General features: G+C 36.3%; 1 protein-coding gene across 1 annotated transcript; it reads left to right on the forward strand.

The window, feature by feature from the left end:
• Positions 1–1,919: 1,919 nt before the first annotated feature.
• On the forward strand, positions 1,920–20,284 carry LOC139718559 (neuronal acetylcholine receptor subunit alpha-4-like). The gene is made up of 8 exons (XM_071630028.1): positions 1,920–1,989; positions 2,890–3,041; positions 3,945–3,989; positions 7,814–7,923; positions 11,884–12,103; positions 15,814–16,132; positions 17,775–17,947; positions 19,961–20,284. Exons 1-8 carry the CDS (start codon positions 1,920–1,922, stop codon positions 20,282–20,284), a joined length of 1,413 nt encoding a protein of 470 aa, XP_071486129.1.
• The last annotated feature ends 4,044 nt before the right edge of the window (positions 20,285–24,328 follow it).

Here is a 24,328-nt window from a genome sequence, read left to right on the forward strand (position 1 = left end):
TGGAGCTTTCAAATATTTTATTCTATCTGTGTACACGTTCACCAGCATGTGATGCACTGCGCCGCACCAAGTGGAGCTGTCAAATCCAGGGTTACAGCTTTTTGTAGCGCCATCTTGTGTTCGTAAAATGTATAGTCACACAGTGCATCATTGTGGCTAAATTTTATGCCGTCGGCGATAATGATAGCAATGTCAATTCAGCTATTCATTTTTTTTTTCTATTTCCGTAATCATATGATGATAATATTTATTATCTTTCTGGAACATATTATCACAATGTTGAAGAGTAATGCATAATGCGATCAGTTTGATGATTCAAGAATTGTCCAATGATTACGTTGATGTTCTTTCGTGGGATAGCAATGCATAGTGCAGTACTTCTCTTTGTCTTTGAAAACTGGTGTAGTGTCTGTTGAGAGCGCTGATGCACCGCTGACCTTATCGTTGAAACATTTTTTTTTTATATAAAGCACTGATATTTTCACTTTGTGTGTGTGTGTGTGTGGGGGGGGGGGGGTGTACAGCACTGAAAAAAAAATGGTGGCTTTCTGTTTGGCACCCCAAGACCCGCGCCATGTCTAGCAGCACAGTTGGTCATTCAGCTTACTCGAGCGAAATCCACAAAGTCCACAGGTTCTCCAAGCAGTCGAAATATAGGCTATAAGGTTCATTTCGATTTGGGGTTTGCAAATAAATCAGACTGCTTTGAAAATACTTTCTTTGTTCATCCGTATGACGAAAGCGCACATCTTCCAACCTAATTTCTAAAACACAATCATTTAGAATTGTTCAAGCGTACTTCGACTGAACGGCCTGAAAATACAACTTAAACTAAACGACAACTGGAGTAATCGTTCATTGATTTTAAGGTAGGGGATACCTTTTACAGACCTCCCAAAATGCAGCAAAATATTAACTATGAACCTCAGGGGACTTGTTTAGGCCACTGCTTAGAAATTTGGAAGTCAATAGTTATCTACAATTTGAATAATGCACAAAACTCAACTACTCAGTAGTTCTGTGTGTCAGCCACACTTAAGCCTTTTTGTTGCAGTCTTCTGTATTTTTTTAATCTATAAACACAAATCCAAAAGTATAAGAGCTGATGTAATAACATACAGAGTGTTTGGCAAGAATGTATATAGAAATGTTTGTAAATTTTGATGAACTTTCTTCACAAAATATACATGATGGACACACATGCAGTGCATGGGTCTGCACAGGTACAAGTAACCTAGTAATGTACTGGAATTTACGGTGAGCCCCGACCAAAATTCAATTCAAAATCTAACGGTCAATAAAAATGTACTAAATGTTAACTTCCACTTTCAATACTTTATGGGAGTTTCTAAAATGATACTCTCTTCAACATACCACTGTATTTATACAACTCTTCATTTAAGGCATGCAAATGGGATTCCCTACCTTTAATGCTGATGAACAAGAACAAGATCATACAATATAATGAAAGATGACAGAAAAAGACGGTGGGACAAACAGAATGAGGTACAGCTAAAGTTAGCATAAACGATGACAGGAATAAAGTAACCTAATCGTATAAAAAGTAACTCAACAAAATAGCCAATGGAATTTGAATGGAAAATGGAAAATGATACGCGTTACTTTATTTGTTTTACACGATCCTAGTGTGATATCTGCATGCTATCGACATGTTGATAGCGGACACTATGTCATGCGCCCTCTTTTGAGAAAATATTTCACCAGAGAGACCTAATGTTTACGGTGGCGATCTGTGTGTTCGACTGGACGACGAAATCGTTGTAGAGAAGGATAGCAGTTGTTCTACCGCTAACACAGGGCGTCGTTATGACGTTACTCCCAGCGTGACCGTCAGGCATTTGGATTTTATTGACGCGAGGGGGAAAAGGAGTACTCGTATAGATTTTTTTTTTTTCAAAATGTGGAAATCTGGGCTGGAAAACACCATTCTTATCACGCTTGCTGCCATTGTTTTCATTCAAGACAAAGGTATGTAAAAAATCATGGGTGCTATGACTGAACAAATACGTATTATGCATTGAATGGAGAGTTTTCGAATGTTGACCTTTCATGGATGAGTGTGTAGTGTGGGTGGGAAGAATAATTCTCTTCGAATGCCATGCACTGATGTGTTCCATTGCCATTCTATATGATTCATTTTGCTTGTGTGATACATGTATCATCCACGTATACATGCACCCTAAGTCAAAATAAGTGATTGAAATCATATAGTTGACGACGAAAGCACATATTATGTATCTTGTCATGTATAACACAAAGCCTAAAAGCCTGGCATATGACGGTTCAGTCCGTCTACCCACATTTTGTTTTAATTTCAATTTGTAGTTTGGGCCTATCTAGGAACATTCCTACATTGTGTATGCTTGTGTGCATATGTGAATTGTGGATGGACTTGAAATTATTTAGTTTAAAATTCATTCGAACAAAATAAACACAAACTAGAAGTTACCCGAGGCCACAAATTGCTATAGCTTACTGGTCAATAATTTATGAACATAGAGACATATTGCTTTTGCGAAGTGCTTTTTCCAATATATTCAATTATTGCAATGCAATAATTGATTGATTTCCCACAGTTTGCTGCCACCATCCTGTATAATTCTACCAAAATCAGAAATATTCAATTTCATTAAAGAATTGTAGAAATAATCCACGCCTACAATAAAGAAATTGTATTATTTGTTATCAAAGAAGAGTCAACATCTGAAATGAATTAGAATAGATCGATGCCAGAATGGGTAGGCTCAAATTTTCGTACAGAGCTGAAATATCTATATCAAAGTTGTCTAATAACATTGGTTATTAAGGGAAAAAATCCTTTGTCTTGAAGTCTGTAACAATAAAATATATATACATTTTCTCGTACAGGCCACTGCTTTGTGAAATATGAGTGTGCTTCAAAAAACTTGAGTGAGTACTTGTCCGCTCATTACGGCTCCACGTCCATAAGACCGGTCCGCGATCCTTCACAACCTGTCTTAGTCAACTTTCGAGTGCTCATTTCCCAGATCATAGAATTTGTGAGTATTGCCATGGCAACCGGGGCATGGAAACCAATACAAATGATCTGGATTAATACACGAACTTGTACCTGTGCATGTATAGAAGATGGAGTCACATGCTCTCTCCAAAATAACATGCGCCGTAAGCAGCTTAGGAAGTCTCCCTTTTCCTATAACGATGATCAAGACAGAAATTCTGCTTCGGTCTTTCTGAAATTGTATGAGTATGAAGTCATGTGAATTTGTTTGCATTGTGTGAATTTTCGTAAGTAACGGTTCAACGGAAGATGTTGTTTATGTACGCAATGTCTTCCGTCCCTTATGGCATGTATGGCGGACAATCTCGGAACAAAAAAAAAAATAGCTGAGAGCAAACGTTAGGAGCAATTTGTCGCGTATTTTGTTGTCGCAAAGTCTCCACGTTCACCACGTTCTATTTGAAATATCCCTCCGTGTAAAACGCGTCTTTTAATGGATTATAAATTAAATCAAAGCTTAGAGACTGAACTAACCGAACATCTTACGGAAAATTTGAAGACTCCGACTTGTGGCTGCTTTGACATGACGGGTAACATTTGAAGTACGAACGAATGCTCCGAAAAAATATAGCCAGGTTGTTATATTTTCATTCAGTAGAGAATTTAAACTTAAGCATAAAAAGAAACCTGAATTGAATTGATTGAACTGAAGAGAAATGCAAGGTGGCGGTTTTAATTTCAGAGACGAGTTACTTTACTCTGCTTTTATTGAAAGCCTTTCAATCTATAAAAAGAAAAGTAATCAGAGCCACGTTGCCACAACGGGACCTTTGAAATGCTCCTTTTGTTTTCGTATGAAAGGGTGTTCTTTTCGTTGATTTCAAGCAGCTTTAATATGCTTTGAGAATTTATTTTGATTTTTCCTGTGAAATAATTTCAACAGGACGAACGGAAACAGCACATCAACATCGACGGATGGAGGAGGCAGGTTTGTATATTTCTAGTCATCCACTGACATACAAAGAAGTAATTTCAAGCATAACTTGTGTAGTCTGTTCATTAATCAAAAAAAAAAAATAAGGTCCGTTATTCCGAAAATGTAAAGACAATGTGTAATAACGAAGAAAAACTAAGTCGGCGAACAGTGTGACACTGTTCGCCGACTTAGTTTTTCTTCTCTTGGTTTCATGAATCTTTACTGCTCACCCCTATCTCCATGATTCTACAACATTCAACTCTTTCCTCTTCCTCTTCCCTTCTATTTCATCTTTCCCCTTCTAACGATGTCCGAACATCCTACTTGATTCTCACACTATTCTTCCTTACCACTCTCTGTGTTCCTTTCTCTACCGTCTCCACGAGTGCAACTTCAACCTCTAGCCCATTACTGTCTCCCACGCACTCTTCACTTTTTGCCCTCCTCACAACCCCCATATGTCGCTTCCCTCTTCGTTTCTCCTCTTTCTAGACTCTTCTGCCAAACAACGATCCGGTTAAGGACTACATACACATGGTGTCACCGCAAATCTTTCTTTCTCATTTACTTCACCATGCAAACCTTCAAACAACACATGATGATATTGATTCTGAAGTTATAAAGAAATCTATCCATTATCTTGCAACTCCTCTGTGTAGTATTTTTAATCTTTCATTCCAACAAGGTGTCTTCCCACGTTCGTTAAAGATTGCCAAAGTTGTTCCTGTTTATAAAAGAGGTGACACTTCTATTCCATCAAACTATAGGCCTATTTCTATCTTATCTGTATTTTCTAAGTTTAATATTTGAAAAACTTGTTCACAAGCGATTGATGTCATACCTATGTTATAAGAATATATTATATGCAAAACAATTTGGATTCAGACCAGGGTATTCAACATATATGGCATTACTTGACTTTTGTGACAAAGTTGCTCATGCATTTGAGAGAAAGGAATATGTAATAGGTATGTTTTTAGACTTCTCACAGGCCTTTGATTGTATCAGTCACAACATTCTTTTAGACAAATTACAGTACTATGGCATCAGAGGGATAACCTTAGACTGGTTCAAGAGCTATCTTCAGAATCGTATGCAGTATGTTAATGTTAATGGACATTGATCTCCTATACAGTCTATCAATGTTGGTGTACCTCAGGGATCTGTTTTAGGCCCTTTGCTTTTTATAGATTGTACATTAATGATATGCAATATGCTAGTAACATTATAGAAGCCATTTTATATGCTAATGATAGCAATTTATTTATTTCTGGTAAAGATTTCAGGGACACGTGCAGTATTAAACACTGAATTGAATAAAGTAAACCAATGATTTTTAGCTAACAAGCTGAAATTGAATGTTGATAAGACTGTATGTATGATTTTTAGAACCAAAAATAGAATAATTGACACGGAACATGTAAATATATGTATTGCAGGCACAAGAATTCCCATTGTACATTCAGTTAGATTCTTAGGAGTAATACTAGGTGATCATTTGACTTGGAAGAATCACGTAGATGAAGTCTGCTGTAAGATATCTAGAGCTGTTGGTGCAATCGACAGAATAAGTGGAATAGTACCTTCAAATGTTCTTTTAACTCTTAATGTGCCATGGTGGAAACCCCCTGTGTGCCACGTTATTCTGAGACCCGAAGGTAGTCATGCTTTGAGAAAGAATTCTGTTATTCCGATTTGTATAACTTCTACAAATTTCTGTTAAGATGGGCATAATAGTAGGCAAAGTCAAAGAGGAATGCCAAGCTTTGTTACGATATAATTTGTATGACGAATCTATTTACAAATTTTCTTTTGAATGACCAGTTGCTACATTACTGTAAAGGCATGACTTTTGCACATAAAACCATGACAGAAACTTAGAATGTACGAGCAAATCTAGTTGGGAACATTGCTTGATAGTCGACCACCACATAGAATGCAAGTCGTATACGAGAGGAACAAAAGCACAAGAAACGCTTTCATTGTGCTGCGGGATTAGCAGTAATTAGCGGTTTATCGATCGGTCTTGGCGGCTTTGTTTGTTGAGCAGAATATGCGAAGTTGGCAAGCCGTCGACTGAGTCGGACGTGCGAACGTGGCACATAAAGAGTTAAATTTGTATTATATTATGATTTTACCTCGTGTTTTGTATTGTAACATTATTTGGGAAAATCGTGCCAATTATCTACTTATACGTATTTACGTTCTTCAAAAACGTGCAATCAGAATTATTATAAAATCTCAACCCTTAACTCATACACAGCCCATTTTTAAAAAGTTTAGGTTATTAACAGTGTATAATATTAACAAATTTGCTGTCTGCATTTGAATGTATTCTTATCTTAATAATATTTTGCCCAAATTTCTCGGTAATCATTTTACTTTTACTCAGGTTAGAAATACATATAACACTCGGCAATTTCATAATTTGTATATTCCAAATTATAGATATAATCACTCCAGACGAACAATATGTTATGCTGGTCTTTTTTTATGGAAATTTTGCTAAATGACTTAAAATGTACCAACAGTTTGAATTTATTCAAGAAAAGATATAAAATACATTTATTAAGGCAATAATTTTTTTTTGCTTTGTATGATTTTTGATTAAATTATTATGTATAATGATTAACTTATGCTAACTTGCCTTGTTGTTTTGTCTCTTGTCGGTTTTGTACTTTGTAATGTCTTCTGTTTAAGTTTTTATGTGTTTTTTGTCTTGTCAATGTATAGTTGAATATATTTCTCGGGGATTGACCTTGAAAGGCTGGTTTAAGCCTATGTTGATTCCTCCACTTCTCTTGATATAACGCCTGTGTTTTGCATATTTTTTACTTTGCCTTAATGATATCCCTTGTATGATGTGATGTACAATGTAATTGCCTCTTTTATCAGATTTGTGGAAATAAATTGAATTGAATTGAAAAACAATATATGTAATGTATCTTAGCCACGTTTCTAGCGGCTAGACGCTGCACACACAATGTATGCCCATACACCGTAAAGGCCCTAAGTGTATGCGAAATTTGTTGTTGCCTATTTGAGTATCGTTGACTGCTTGCGGATAGATGATGACGTCACTCTATGCAAAAGACGCACAAGAAGCACTACTGTCTTCCATGAGGGGATAGGTGTACACTTGATCACGCGTCCGAGTCAGACGTGATTGACTGTTTTCAGTAATGGCATGGTCCCCAAAATACCGACTATGGCAGTATTTGACCATTCAGGGATGACGTGAATCCTACTGTAGGATACTGTGAGATTAAGGCTCGACGCTCTTTCACCGTTAACAAAGAAATTGGAGTGAAATATCATTAATTTGTATTTTCATTTTTATTGTGGAGCTCGAAGGCTCCAGTGGAAATAAAACGAAACCTTTCTCACAAAACCTCAAGGCAACATTTAAAAAATTCGATCCATCTAGTTTGATGTCTATTTCAATGCACGCATTTGATGTCTATTTCAATGCACAGTATTTGACCATTCATGGGTGACGTGAAACCTACTGTAGGATATACTGTGAAATTAAGGATAAATGACGTTTCACCATTAGTAAAGATATTGGAGTCATATAATTTTGATTTCCATTGTGGAACTCGAAGGCTTCAGTGAAAATAAAACGAAACCTTCCTCACTAAACCTCAAGGCAACATTTTAAAAGATGTGATCCATCTATTTTGATGTCTATTTCAATGCACGCATACATCTTTCTGAACCTATTTGATTCATTTTCCATACAAATTTTCAAAGTGTTTGAAAGGATGAGAAATTGAAGAAAAAAAAAAGACAATCACATTTGGTGGTTTCTTGTCTGATCGTACCCTGACCGTCAGGACTGGAGAGACGAGTTCTTGCAGTGGGATCCTGCCGACTATGGAGGACTGGAGAGCATCACCTACAACCCAGAAAACGCATGGACTCCTAACATCCAGTTCATTGAGAGGTAAAGGGCTCTTCTTCGTCTTTTTTTTTTCTTACGTCTTCCTTTTATACACACAACGAAGCGGTTAATCAATGCAAAGCATTCGAGCGAATTAAACAATGCACGCATTGTACATCGATTCCTTCATGATAGACACCTCGTAGTTTCCATTCTCAGAATTTATATAATGCTGTTTTATTTCCAAGTCTGACAGGGAAAAATTCTTTAAGGCCATTTGTATTGTGAAAGCCTTTTATACCTAACAGGGTATAGCAAAACTAGGAATTTGATTAAAGCGTATTCTTCTTGACCTTCATGGCTAATGCCATTGCGAATGACATCCCTTCATGAGTTCTACAAGACGATGATATGAAAGTCGAACTCTCTTGCTGACATTGCGGAGAAACAAGCTAAAACAAACTTATGTCTACGCATGCTATAGGATTATTTGACTGACGTCAAAATCCTTACACGGTGAGCTTTTGTGGCAGTTTGTACTGTTATACTAAAACTAATATTAAAGGAGACCTCCAAATGATTTTCATTCTTTTTTTTACATTTGAACAACTATAAATTGATTATTCTAAGGACAGAGTTTCAGAATTTGTGATAATTGGGACGAAGAATAAGAATGTTTTCGAAATTTATAATAACTTGCAATGAACAAGAGGATGACATGGCAGGGTCACCTTAAGAATACATGAGTTGGGACTCAAGGAAGCGAAACAAAAGAAGAAGGCATGCTGGATTATACACATGGTGAACTCACAAGCAATTGTATTGTAATGGAATTGCACTGCTACATCTCTGAAATATGTGAGCCTCTTCTGTCATCATCCTTGTTCAATGTAATTTGTTTAAGGTTTTTCAAAGTATTGTTTTTCAAGAACCACAATAAATTCCACAAATACATACATGGAGCTGTTGATGTATGTACTACGTGATATGAAATAATGAAAATCGACTGGAATGCCCCCTTAAGGCGACTTGGGTATTTGTGACAGTTTTTTTTTTCCCCCTGAGGGTGACATCTCTTAAGATACTTAACTTCGTTTGCTAGTATATGTGTAAGTTTGCCAAAAAATATTTACATAAAAAAGAAGGGAAAGCAAGTCAAAGAAGAAGGAGAAAGAAAGAAAGAAAGAAAGAAACTTATGTTGAAGTATTGTCGATGATGACAATCTAAGTCTGATTCATGCTTTCAATTCCGACTGCTCTCATCTTATAACAGCGACGCCGGTTCTGAAGAATGGAAAATCCGCGAAATCTGATATTTCCATTGTACTGGTGCCTTTGGGAGTGTTAAAGTGAATCACGCAACGGAATATGTCCTGTTGAGTGGAACCCCTTTTTTCTTTTCTTTTCTTTTTTTTATTATTGAGATCATTTTACGATATAACATGTACCTGTAAAACGCCTCGAAGTGTGATGCGGCTACTGGCAAAATTTGTGATCCAAGAAAGTTTACAGGATATTCCTGCCTGCACTATCCAGAAAACAAGCTGTTATCTCTAAACATCAAGATACAATTATTGAATAAATCTTTAAATCCGATTCACTTCACAAAATTAACCTTTTTATATATATCCCCTTTATCCCTGGAATCTGTGAAACATTATCTCAATGTGCTAAGGTTTCACTCTGAATTATTATGAACATGTGACATTCAGCATATGCTATGATCATGATGGTGTCTATTAAAAAAAATCATCAAACCCACGTGATCATTCTTCTGCATAACAAGGTTGTCTATGAGCACTTGATTAAATACATTACGGTAGTGACGATGCATGTAAGTTTTTAAGCCAATGTACTTTTACAAGGCTGATATAATTATGGGCATGAATGATATTATGAAGCAGAAATTTATGGAAGCAGAATAGAGACATAAAGAGCGATGCGCTATCATGATTACGTAAGTGCCTTTGTGATCCTGGAATTTCTGTTTGAAATATGATTCGTTGCAAGGTGTATCAGATCTCCTCAGATTGATGAAGTTTATATGACAAAAGTGCTGGTAGGTTGCGGGTATTCTGTAACCTAGTTACAGAAAGTGCAATCTTTCTTGAAAACAAGTGAATACAAATTACACCTGGTTTATTATAACTGTGATTATGAACCAAAAAAAATGCAAAAAAAACCTGCACTGTGTAAGATACGAATAAAAGAGAATATTTTACCGTAAAGAGATATGATTTCTGCCTTGAAACAAAAACTGACTCAAACTAGATATCAATATAGATCAATAACATCGTATTCTTACACGCATTTTTCACCAGAGGTCAAAAGAGTCCAGTAATACAACACAGTGTATGAGTGTGACATGCGCTCATAATGTTCACTCTTCTGTGGATGTCATCCGTAGTCATCCTGATTGTGTGAAGACGTGATACGAGATTTCGAAAGTCTGAGCAATCGAGAAGAGGGATCCCGAAAGTAGGGCATTCATTTTTAGCAAAGATGAGATTTGATAAAGCTCAAACATGAGCGCGGCGAATAAGAAATGTCTCAGCTTGCGTTTGATATTTTGAAAATGTTACTGGTTAACTCTGCTGAGATCAGCAATATCTGAAGCGATTTTTTTGCAGTGGATTGTAATCGCAACAACAACAAAATTCAAATTACAAGAAGAGCATTATTGTCTTGTTCACTTGTTCATTATCGTTCCTATGTTTGCGGGTAAACAGTATACCGGTATATCATGCAAGAGCAATCTGCCCGTTTCATAGTTGTTTTCTTTTTTTCTTCATCGAACCTAACACTGTGATATACACATTGAAATGCACACACACACACACACACACACACACACACACACACGCACGCACACACACACACACACACACACACACACACACACGCACACACACACACACACACACACACACACACACACACAGTGTGTGTGTGCATGTGTGTGGTGTTTTGTGCGTGTGTGTGTAGAGCAGAAGATTTTGAAAATAAAGCATGTAGGCAAGTATAAGAAATCCTTCCATTCAGCTACGTGCCTGCCCACGAACTGCGTCTGTGTTAAAAAGGAAATCTTTTTGCCGCCACACGGAGCTGTCATTCTAATTCCACTGCTCCTTGAACATTGAATTGGCGCATTCTATTAACCATCCCCTGCATCTAAATGACGGTTTGGTCCTACCTATTAAAGCAAAAGTCTCGAATGGTCTCATACATGCTTTCATACAATCCAGTGATATTCTTTGAAACGATTTGTCATAAACGTGTATAATTGTATGACATGTAGTATATCTCAAAGTGACTTTTTATATTCTGATTAATGGATGGTTTTACATGAGATAAAAAAAAGATCTACTCATCAACACCTCAAAATTGTACAGATTTCTTCATCTGCTTGATGTTTGAGAGTGTAAAGACGTCGCGGTATCACGGTGTGATTATACAGAAGAATGATATGTTTTCTGTTCCAAGAAGCATTATTACTGTTTCTTATGCTTTATGATGCTTTTTTTTTCAAATATTGTCTGATATTTGCTTTCTTAAATCTTACTTGTCTAATGTTCCCTAACTTTACTGCATTTCCTTTGAATAATGTTGATGTATTCAGAATGACTTTTTTGTTGTTGGAGGTTTTCATGTTTGAATTCGATTCTGCAAATTAGAATGTTTCAATTCAATATATTTGTACTATATAAAATAAAAACGAAAGTGCCAAAATCGCGTATACTGATGTATTCTTTCATATGTATTGATATGGAAATAGACACTCAACGTGATGTATCTGTTGTCATTTGTTTACATATCAAAATCTAAAAGCGAAGTGTAAGAATTCTGCATTGTTTCAGTACACCTCATTGATGTTTGTACTAAGCTACAGGGAACTCAGGCGACATATATTTTCTTTTACTTAACGGCTACCTGCAAAGGTACCTAAAGTGGTAAATTTCTGTCAATGTGGGATGCTCAAAGAGTAATGTGTTGTTGTTGTTGTTTTATTTTTTCTGCCCCTAGCGTCGACAAAGATTTCATCAGCATCTCCGACAACCATGCCACCCTTTATTACGACGGCCGCATCACATGGTTCACTCCCCTGGTGATGACGGGGGCTTGTCAGGTGGAGATCCGTTACTTTCCTTTTGACCTCCAGACCTGTAAGATGACCTTTATGTCTTGGCTTTACGACTCATCTGGACTCGTCCTCCACCTGCCTACTGACGAAGACGCCAGTCAGGTTGGTATCACAAAGGACACTTGCTTTAATCATTGCGAGAATTCTGTTATCACATCCAACCATCATCGTCTTGTAATTTTCTCCCTACTGGAACATGCAATATGCTTTTTGATATGTGGGCGAATTTTTGCTGGTAAGGACATTGGTTGTACGTGTTGTGCGATAAATCATTCACACTATGTATGATTACAGCACGTGATGATTTCAATATCATTGCAGGGAAAAGGATGAGGTTGGAGGAAGAGAAGTGGAAAAAGAAGTATATAAAGGCTATGGAAGGCAAACGAGAGGAAAGGAAGAAGGATGTGGGAAAGAAGTTTTGAGTAGTATCATGATATATCAAAGTAACAATGATTATCTATAGTAATGAGAAAAGTGGGGTAGAAATCGTAATTTCATTCTTATTTGTGATTTGCTGTAAAGATCAATTTTATGTGTAGCTTTCAAGATAGTCATCTTTCTTTCTACTTTTTTTACATATTTCAGTGTATTCCTGTTGATTCATGTAAAATGTCCGCAATTCAACCTGCGGGCTGCCGAGGATATAACTCATTGAAATAACTTTTCAATTTCCATATCAATATGCATGTCAGTAATATCTTTCCTCCCGGTGAAACTGTAGATTATATAAATTTTATATAAACGTGATGTAAAATGACAGCAGTGTCGTATCCATAGTTGTTTTGTCGTGAATTTCGCTTAACCTTATGTCATGTATGTACCAATGAGCGAAATCAGCACAAATTTCCTTTACATAGGCCCTATCTATGCAAAAGAAATTGATGTGGCGTACACAGGGATAAGCTCCCTAGCAATCAGACATTAATTTCAGTGATTGAATGACACACTGTACCTCTAACACTTGTATGGCTTTTAAACTACACGGACTATAAACAGAAGAACAGCCACTGGCTGAAGCGAGTGACCCGTAGTGAAATAAAATAAACTCAAACTCAAACTCAAACTCAAACACTACTCTTTGCATGCTACCCTGATCTATCCACGTGTAACTAAAAGCATCAAGCACTGTCAGGTAGGCCTATCCATTTTTAAACGGTGTACAATAATAAATGTAGGCACATGACGCGAAACGCTATTATCGGTATCATTACGCAATGTGCATTAAAAAAAACAAACAAACATGGCCTCCCGGCTGAATCAGTCAATAACCTGGCTCTCAGAGTGATAGAGGAAGGTGGGGTTGCTGAGATGCAAGCCGTGTGTGCTGCAAATTGCACTGAGAGCCACCTTCACGTGACAAAAAAAAACAGAAACAAGGAAACAAAAGCTAGTGATCATGCTATTCCACTCGGCCGTGATACACTCGTAATTCATTTAGGAAGGAGGTGCCATGAGGTGATATCACGTATACCTGCGCATCATCATTGAAAATTAATTGTCATCTCCTTGAAATTTCCATTTGCTTTCGTACAACTTGTTTTTATGGCTAATTATGGGATATGAATTTTAAAGGAAGAAATGTCAATGTTCGTAAACCTCAGTTCGGAGTTACGATGATCCATTGAGATGTCCATCAAATAATCGAAAAAAATGGTCACATTACAAGCCATAAAGTGGTTTGAGGTTTGTGTCATCATCACGTCACTCATTTTATTTATGTTATGGCAGATTTTACTTAAGTAGGAAAAAAATGAAGATAAATTCCATTGAAAAATATGGTACGAAAACATTGCAGGTGGCGATATTTATGTGTGAATGCTGTAATAACCAACTCCCAACGTCTTTCACAATGCCACTGATATTAGCACATACACATTAGACTCCATGACCCTGACCCAGCCAATTCTAGATCATGCACCACAATTCATTCCATTAAAGCTGTTATGAAAAAGAACCTAATTCTTTGGTGTATATATATATATATATATATATATATATATATACATATGTACATATATATATATATATATATATATATATATATAGAGAGAGAGAGAGAGAGAGCATTCAAATTAAACATTCAACACTCAAGTCGTTTTGAATATGCTGCAATGTTTTTTATAGTATCAACCTGTAATTAACCACTCTCGCTAGCGCTCTATATGTTTTCTGTTTAATTCTCACTTTTCAATTATCATTTCTAATAGATGAATGACTTGATTACATTGCAATTTCATACATATTGATTCAATATTTCTCTGAATCATATCGTGTATTGCAATGCATACCCAAGGTTCTCACGATATCTAAGTATCAAACTATATAATGTATAATTTGGTTTGTGTTTGAAAAATATAGACATAAAACATTAAGCTTTCTTAATTGTGAGTAGAGAGTCATTTTCCCTTTAAATAGTTCCATCAGAGAATTATGCGTAACAGAGAGTCCTGAACAACGAGAACGTAATCAGTACTCGCATGATTAGTTCATTCGGTTTTTAATAGACAAGTACGCAACGGCGTGATGACGCGCCAAGGTTAACATTTGAGTGTGTGTACTCAGATTCTGTCATGCCTTCGCAGCCAGCAGTGGTAAAGTCTGGCGTTGCACGAACACATCAAAATGCGAACAGAAAGTAGCCCCGAAATCGCCATATATGTGTAGAAATTATACATGGTGCTTAAAGCTTTGATGAATGACGATTCCCGGATTAAGCTGTATTTCAGCGGGTTTTTTTTTTTCACTACAACCTCTTCCTCTAAGTCGATTTCGTCCATGGTTATTAGTTCGTCATCGACACATTATCCTGTGTTGCATCAATACACAAACTTCTCTTCGTAAATGTAACTACTTATTTACTAAATTATTTACTAAATTTAAGATTTTGAAAATTAAAGATTTGTATTGTTTTCAACTTGGTCAATTTATGTTTAATTACAACATAAATGCACTTCCCAGTATTTTCAATTCAATGTTCCCACGGAACCAGTCTTTTCATGATTATCCCACTAGACAATCTAATGAGTTTCATTTACCCCTCCTGAGAACTTTATTGGCTCAGAATATATTTATATACACCGGTTGTAGATTTTGGAACTCACTGAGCTGTGAAATAAAGAATTCCCCATCTTTGTATTCTTTTAAGCGCAAGTTGAAATCATTTTTATTAAATCCTCTCTGATATGTTTTTTTTTTCCTTAGCTCTAGGTTTCGTCAACCTCAGGGTTTATCATCCACCTACCAATTATTCAATCACTGAATTCATTATTACGTAAAGAAGTAGCCATCACAATCCTTGCACAGGTGCAATCAGCGCCAACTCTATGAAGCACATTCTCTACCATCCCCTGTTCAATTTCCATTGTTCAGCGTGTAGGCATTCTCTCCCTCTCTCTTTTTCTTTCTTTCCTTCCATACTCTTCATCTATTCTGGCAAGTTGTGTCATGTTGTTGTGTTTCTTCTGTTTTGTCCCGTCCTGTCGTATATCATATTTGTCACAAGTGTTTGTAAATAAGTAATTCATAAGTTTTATGAGTGGTTCACAGTCTACAAGCTTTGCTTTTTAGTGGACCTCTTTATTCTTTCTTCCTTTTTTTTCAACTGAAGCATGACTTTGTATTATTATTATTTTTTTGCCAGTATGCGCTCTTATGTTTATCGATATCATTTATATATTGCAAAGGCGAATTTTTTTGTTTATGATGTATAATACCTAATTTATCTTGTGTTATGTTTTTGTTGAAAGAAAAAAAAGAAGAATGAAAATAAATAAATGAATTGAACTATTCATTTGGGTGCGTCTCTACAGAATGTGTTTCTTCAAAACGGCGTCTGGTCGCTGGAGCAAGTCGTGGGCGAAGTTCAAAACAAGACATACGCCTGCTGCGAATACCCGTTCTCTCAGATCGTCTACGAGTTAACCCTGCGGCGTTCTTACCTATTCTACCTGCTCAACATCATCCTGCCCAGCGGGCTGCTCGCCATCATCAACTGCCTCGTCTTCCTCCTGCCATCGGAGTCGGGCGAGCGCGTTCAGTTCGCTGTCGCCAACCTCCTTGCTGCCTTATTGTTTCAGCAGCTGATAGGAGGAATCATGCCTCCCTTGGGAAACGAGCTGCCTCTCATCGGTAAGCAGAGCGCGGACGGTGAAGGATTCTTTTCTTAACCTGTGCGAAGTTATGTATCCCTTCTTTTTTCTTTCCTGTAGAAGATTTATCAAGTACATAAACATGGTCTTCAATAAAAGAGGAAAACTAATTTACGACTTAAATTACACCATTACAAAATCATCATTGTAGGCAAGATAACAACAACAAATCACACTATTATCAACACACACACAAAAAAAACTTTTTGCTGTTGTTCTCTTTCCTTTTTCTATTTTCGAACAAGAATTCTTTTGTAAAAACATGATTTGTTCAAACTGATTGTTATTTAAACATATCTGAAATCTTTTCGAAATTTTCCATCGGAAGATTCGTTTGGCAGCAGCTATTCTTTTGTCCCTTCCTGTAATATTTCGATCAACAATCAGTTTCAATCAAAAAACTTATAATAAGAAATCAAATGCAATTGTTTTCACAATCTATCCCGAACAAATGTATAGGACCCTGAACGACAGTAGCTTTTACTTGGAATGTACCTCGTAATGATTTTCTTAGATATTCAATTAGGGGTTCATTCAATTTGCATTCAATAAATGCGTGGTTTATATCCTTCTTGACACAACATTTTTTGCATATACGCCATAAGATTTTCCCATTCAAAAAATTGTTTTTTTGCTAGCTGTATTATTTTTGTACAATATTTCAACAAGTCTAAGTAAAATACTCATATTTCATTTTCCCTTTTCTGTACAAGATGATATTTTGAACATTGAATAATATCATGCCCTTGGTTTTTATGTTGCCCTTGTTGAAAGCAGGTTAACTTTCCGAGGTAATCCCCCTGGAAAAGATGAAGCAATTTTTCATCCTATCTATCTCAGATTTGATTTCCCCAAGGCACCATAGAAACTTAACGAAATAACGATCCCTCGCCTGTAAATTATAATGATTAACAGACTTGAGACTTACATTTTTTTTACATTGTCACACCCACTAGATTTTTTTCTTTGTTTTGTTTGTGTTTATATACTCTTCCCTTTTCTAAATCGTTAAGGTTTTAGATTTTATGTATACATGTAACAGATGTGTAGTTAAGTTGATTTCTTTTGTTTATTTATGTCACTGATCGGTAATTGTGTGAATCATGTTACTACAAATGTATTTGTTGTTTTATTTTGCGTATATATAGGGCGCCATTGTAAAGCAGTTAGCAAACTGAATGTGCCTACCCTATATTGTTTTTAAAAGAAAACATGAATAGATAAATAAATAAATAAATAAATAAGCATTAACTTGAAAGAAAAATGAACATTTACGATGAGCAAACTGCATTTTGTAGGCACCTTAGGCTTTGTGTTTGCTTGCTGTAGGTTTGGATCTTTAATTGATTGTGTATTCATTTGGTGTGTTTTTGGGGGGTGGGGCAGGAGAGTAGACGTGCTTCAAAAATGTATATCACTTTTTGTGATATATAAACATATTGCAAAAAGTGATCATGATAACATTTGTTAAATACCGTCTCTATACTCATCTGACCTGGTTATTTGTGCCTCGCAAATTTACATCTCTTCCATAGGTATATCTCACTGACTGATGCGATATTTGGGGAGTGGCCCTGACGTTGTTTGCTTTCATTGCCTGATTTTTATATTACTCTTTATAGGATTGTTCCTTGTCTACATGGTGCTGACAAACTGTTTCGGCGTCACTAGCAGCATCGTGATACTCCGCTGTTACCACCAGTGTGGAGAAAAAGCGCCTCCTCTTTGTCTTCGTCGGCTTTGCTTCATCAAGCGGGACAACGAGAGCGCCCTGAAACGGAGAACAAACCTCAAGGTAATACATCATATTATAAAATATTTGTCCCCCTCCACTTCCCCTATTAAAAGAAATAAAACAAAAAACAAAACAAAACAAATGAAGAAGTCATGACTCAGTGTTGGGATTTATGAAGTATACTCATACTTACTCAAATACTCAAAACTTAATAAAAAGGATCACATTTGAATGATGGGTTTTACTGTTTGTTGTCTATTTGCTTGTCAGCAGTGGATGTTGCATCGAGTGGCGTCAAAAATTGTGAAGCTGTTTATTTGTTTCTCAGGCGATTTTGGTAGGGAAATGGCATCCAAAAATGAAGAGAGAAGACCTGGCACCAGAAAAAAAAAAATTAAGCCTTGTTTTACTTGTCAGCCAGTTAAAGTTACTGTTTTACCATTGGGAGCAGTGATTTTTGAAAATGTTCAAGATATCACATTTGATGCATGTGTGTAGGTCAATTGTATCACACAACATCCTACCGTGTAAAAATTATGCAATAAAGCCTAAAATATAAGGAGATATCACTATTTCTCTCACTAAACCATAACTTAACACAATTTTGCATATTTAACAATACTCAACATTAGTTATACTGATTCAAATTTTTACATTGGTTGTTTCTATCCCTAATTCACATTAGAACTATCTTGAAGCACTAAACCTGGGTTTTTGATTCATCTGAAAATGGTAAATAACGCCTTTAACCCCGGGAGAGACACCAAAGAAATGTTAAGCATTTTTGTTTAAGCTTGTCAGCCGACTAACCCCGGAAGTGGCACCAGAAAATGTCAAAAAATGAATCGACTTCTCTTTTCCCATTAAACAAACAAACAAACAAACAAAACTGGGACCCCTCACTTTTACTAACATTGCGCCGGCCCCGTCAGAAGAGCTAACCACAGAGTTTGCTTGTTACAGGTGTGTTAGGTACAGTACTATGCTGTGGCTCCTCAATATTTGAGTACGAGTTCGGACCAGTGAATACCTACGTCCTTCGACGAGATGCAAAGATGCCCATCTCGCTGCTGGTGTAACAATGAGTACCTATAACAACGCTAGGATGAGAATAATGACCGGGACCTCCGACAAAGCATGACACCACGTTAAAGGGACTGTGCAATGCAAATACATTGTTGACTTGAATTGATTCATAATAGCCTGCTCATCACTTACGTGACCGAAGAAAAAATCCCCATTATACTAATATAATTATGTCAGTGCTATATTTTAATATTATAACGTTTTCATTATTTCTCTTCAAATTACTTGGATACGCACACACACACACACACACACACACACACACACGCACACGCACACGCACACACACACAAAATCTAAACTAAGATCTGTCATCACCTGCCATAATTATGGAAAGGGAAGTAATAATGACCGACAAGAGACAACGGAGGCACTCTTGACTTCCCTGTGTAGACTGAACATAAGTTGCTTGTTTCCATGCGATGTCTTCGTAGCATGGAAGCATGCAGCTTTATATGCTAAGTTTATATGGTGTGTATGGTATAGGGAAAGGTGCATTCTAATGTCTTTTGACAGAAGAGTAATGATTGACGGATGATGTCATTTACCGAGTCTTTTACATTTTGAAGTAGTCTGAAAAAAAAAGATGAAAAAAATTGATTGTCATAAATGTCCTAGTCTCGTTCTTTCCACCAATATATCTATAGAGTGCTTGACAAAGAAAACAAATCGATGAATGTATTCCTTGTAAGTTTTTCATTCAGTTTTCTTTCCTTGGATACCATTAAATAATTGTCACCGTAAGTAATGAAATGCAATACATGAATAACGGGTGTGATATTTTCAGTTATCTGCATCCAAAGAAAAGTCAGAGACACTTTATGAATCGCGACACTTGTTATCTCATGAAAAAAAGGGACGAAAACAAAAACTCAATCATCCACGATGATTGTACATTATGTGTATTCCGCAAATACTGATTATCAAGCAGACTGGAAGTGTGTAATGTGTAGCCCTTCCTTGAATGTACTCTTGTTATTTTTTCAGTGTGCTGTATATTCAGTGGGCGACGTCCGACCAGACTTCAACTTAAATCCAGTGAGGATAATGTCATTGCAAGAAAGAGGTTCATTCCAATCAGACCTGTCCCAGGAATTCCGAGGGAAAAGCAAAGATAATCCATCCAACCAATTTCGTCGCGGACTCGTACAGGAAACGCGCTCGCATGTCAGCACGGAGATGCAACTGGAACGTAATAGGAAGGAGTGGCAGGCTCTTGCGCGGATGTGTGACATATACCTGTTTATCTTCGTTGTCGTGGTAACGCTAGTCATTATTCTCTCCCTAATCGCATCCTTCCTGCATCGATAGAATACGTCGTCTCTTCTTTTTCTTGGTGTTTTGTGAACTTTGAACAATAAAACACCAAATTCACCGAATCAAAATGTCACCTACATGTGTTCAATATAAAAGCTGAGGCTTGATTAGCCTATTGGCAACGGCCCTGGCGCTGTTGGAGTCCGTGGTGCCAATACCGAGACAAACAAAAACGCCTCGGTTTAATATTGGCTCACCTTGATATTGACTCTGCGGACTCCAACAGTGCCAAGGCACTCGACAAGAGGTTAAAGGAAACCAAAACCCAAAGAGCAATGTGGATTGTGTGAAAGCAGCAATATTAGTAAAACGCATCAGTGAAAGTTTGAGGAAAATCGGACAATCGATTTCAAAAGTGATGAATTTTTAAAGTTGTGTGGACAACATAATAAAGACATATAAAGAAAATTCAACATGTGCATTCACTTTTCTAGCGTAATGAAAGAGCACTTGACTAACCGCTTTCAGAAAGCAGGGGGAATTATTACTACCCTTAACATAATTACGACAGCATCAAGTTGATGGAATGTGTAATTTTCATGAAAAAAATGACGTTTTGTTGAATTTTCTTTATATTTTCTTCATATAGTTGTCCATAAATGACGTCATATCCTCTAGTAGTCTCCTGATCCAGCGGTTCCAACACCAAAACTTTAAAAATTCATAACTTTTGCATGGATTGTCGGATTTTCCTCAAACTTTCACTGATGGGTTTTAGTTTCCTTTAACACTCATAGATGTGTTGGTGCGGGGTTTTCTTATCTTAGTCACTTTAATCTCCGTATATAAAAATAAAAGCGGAATGAAACATTAATTCCATGCTGGATTTGTTTGTGAAGAAACGCCTAAAACATGTAACATGGAGTTTTATACACAGAGTATGCATGGAACTGTACAGGAATAGTCTATCTATCTATAAAAGTCATTTTTTTTTTTACCCTAACATTTGGTGACTGCAACTGCAAATGACTACAACTTCAAAATACATTGTCCCCGTGCCTGAGAGAATGGACGATTTTCCCCATGGAAAATTATGAATTATGAAAATACTGTGAAACACATAAACACATAAAATATATACATAAACACATAAACACATAAAATATGAAACACATAAAAATCTCTGTTCATACTTCACATTACTGACATTATCGATTATGTAACATGTGCCTCGCTCGTGATTTCTGTATTATCTCCTGAACTTCCTTTGTACACATTTGGTATCTCTGCTATTGTACACTGCATCTGACTTGTACCTCGCTCGGGTGATCAAGAAGTCTGTGCCGCGGACATTGTTTTCTTTGTTGTTGTTTTTTTTTCTTTTTCTTTTTACTTTTTGGCGTTTATATTTCTCCAATTCACAAATTGTCATTCCTTTAATTACATAACCAAGTAAGAAATAATCTCACATCCGCATCTGGGAATCTACACCCTACAAGCAATGCTTCTATGTAGATTCCTCATATTTCACATGTTTTATTGTCTAATAAGCTGTACTTGACAATTCATCCAGGCTTTTGTATTGTGATGTTTATGTTTTATGTATTTGTTGAAAGGTGGAATATGGAACAATAAAAAACAAACAAAACAAACAAACAAACAAACAAAAACGAAAGATCCTTTTACATTACTTGTTGTGATAGGTGATCAAGAATCTTAAACTGTAAATGACTTTCCAGGACCAAAGTAAGTTTCCGCAGGCAAAAACCTACAAAATTTGATGGATGGAAAACGTTTCTTCAACGATGCGATTATTTGAATTAACAGCCATTTTCCCTCGTTTTGAGTATTTTTTTCCAGAAAGAGGTATAGAGTGTGTCATTGCTATCCATACAAAAAAAAAATCATGTTAAAATGGAATGTATACATGCATGTGTAGTCTGTGACCCTTTTTATTTAACGTGTATTAGCTAAGAGAGTCATACATCTATGGCATAATATACTGTATAGCCTGAATGATTCTTTTGCAACACATCGTATTGTTAAACCAAGAAAGAAGCAACCAAAGCTTACTCTGTTGTGATATCCAAGCATAGCAGAGCTTGGCTCTGTTCTATATCATCCTGATATGTCACCCTGCCTTTTGTCCGTTTGTCCGTTTCGCATGAAAATCTAGACGTCCAATCAAACGGCAACTTTACATGTGGGGGGCATCAATCACTGATCTATTAATATTATCATGGCTACTGTACATGGAAAAGAAAGTACAAAAGTTATGTAAAGTACTGAAAATGCAGTATCAACATTGTGAAAGCTGTCTACCTGACCTTTATGCTTCTTCTTCTTTTTTTAATAATCAATTAATTGGAATAATTATTGTACTACCAATTTAAATACGACGAAAGGATGTCTTTATGAACAGTATCAGTTTGGGTTCAAATAGTGCCAGTAGTGAAAGTGGTAAAGGGTGTTAGTGTGGACGTGATGATACGTCTATTCTTGATTTGTGTGCTTATCCATCCCCCCCCCCCGCCAAACACTTTCTGTGTATCCAAGACTAAAAACATTATGAAAATTTCCTATTTTCTGTCGGTCAGTATGGATTATGATATAGTATTTATGAGATAGGAGATATTTCATTTTAAATGATGTTTCCGTGATTATCTATACTGCTGTAAGATATCAGTCGTAATATGAGTATAAAATTACAACAATGTTACATCTCGCTGCCTTAACGTTGTCTATTATTGTCAGAATATGACACATATACATACATATCGCTCACATTGCCATCTTCACTCATTTGTATTCTTGCCAATGCGCATGCATCGCAATTATGTCCACCTCGGATGTGATTGAAAACGGAATAGAAATAAGCAAAATTCAATTTTGATAACCGGGCGAAAATGCATACGTCAGCACAGGGTACATGCAGAGAAGGTGGTTAGAGGAGAATTACTAAAAACACAACCATTGAGAAGTCTTGACTACTAGACGATATTAGGTAATAGAGGAGTAACTTGGTCCACCTTTCGCACATGCTTTCAATTTTCATACATTATTTTGAAATGGTAGAAATAATGGTATGGAGGTACACTCTGTAGGGAAGAGTAATTAGGCATTTAATCTTCGCGACTGTCACTCTTTTGATTTGAATCATTATATTATTGTTTCATGTCTGCATTCTTTTTTCGTACAAGAATAATTATAACAGAAGGTCAATTGAACAAAGTTCATGAGTAATAATTGAACAGTGAATTACATGGACATTGGTTGATGGTTAACGTAAATGAATAAAACTGTTTTTTCCTTAATAGTACAAAAGGATTGCGAGCAATGATGTCTTCACACATTGAATGACAAATATGATTTCACATACCAGCTATTCAAAAGACAAATTAAACGAATCTGGGAGTAAATACAGGAATGCAGAAGACCATTATCGGAAAGCACATGCTTGACGAGGATAGTGGCCTCACATAAAGTACACATAATACAATCAAAGATAGTTCGGTCGCTAGTCATTGAGCAGATTTTGAGTTGGTAAAACATATTTCATTTAATTTCATTTCATATACAGCATAATACAAAATGTTAAGAGTTTGTTTATATGAGAAGGTGCTGTGTGAGTGTATGTGAATTCGTGTGTATGTGTGTATATAAAGAGAATGTAAATTTTATGATTGTTCTATATTAAGCAAATTATTGTACTTTTATATGACTACGATAGGAGATTGCTTGTCGCCGTGTGGACGGGGATGGATTACGCGTTCCTTACACTAACATGTGTTCAATTACATTATCATAATTTGATTGGATGTTGGTTTAAAAGTGTAGATGCTGGAGAAGGATTCAAACAAAATGACTATGATTATCATCATGACACTTTCGATACTTCCTTTCGCAATTCCAAAAACAGCAGATAGGTGTGATAATTTTTCAATAAACCCAACGAACCATATCCACGCAGATCTAGTCAGCCAATCCTTGCTTATAATGTGATGATAAATTGTCTGTTTATCTGCAAGGACAACCAAGATGTTTTATTATCTATCCCATCACCTTCCTGCATGCAGTACTGGAGAAATTTCACCGTCG

Source organism: Diadema antillarum, unplaced genomic scaffold, assembly GCF_040938485.1.
Source record: "Diadema antillarum isolate AM-2024a unplaced genomic scaffold, OU_Dant_1.0 scf00000008, whole genome shotgun sequence".
Lineage (NCBI taxonomy): Eukaryota > Metazoa > Echinodermata > Echinoidea > Diadematoida > Diadematidae > Diadema > Diadema antillarum.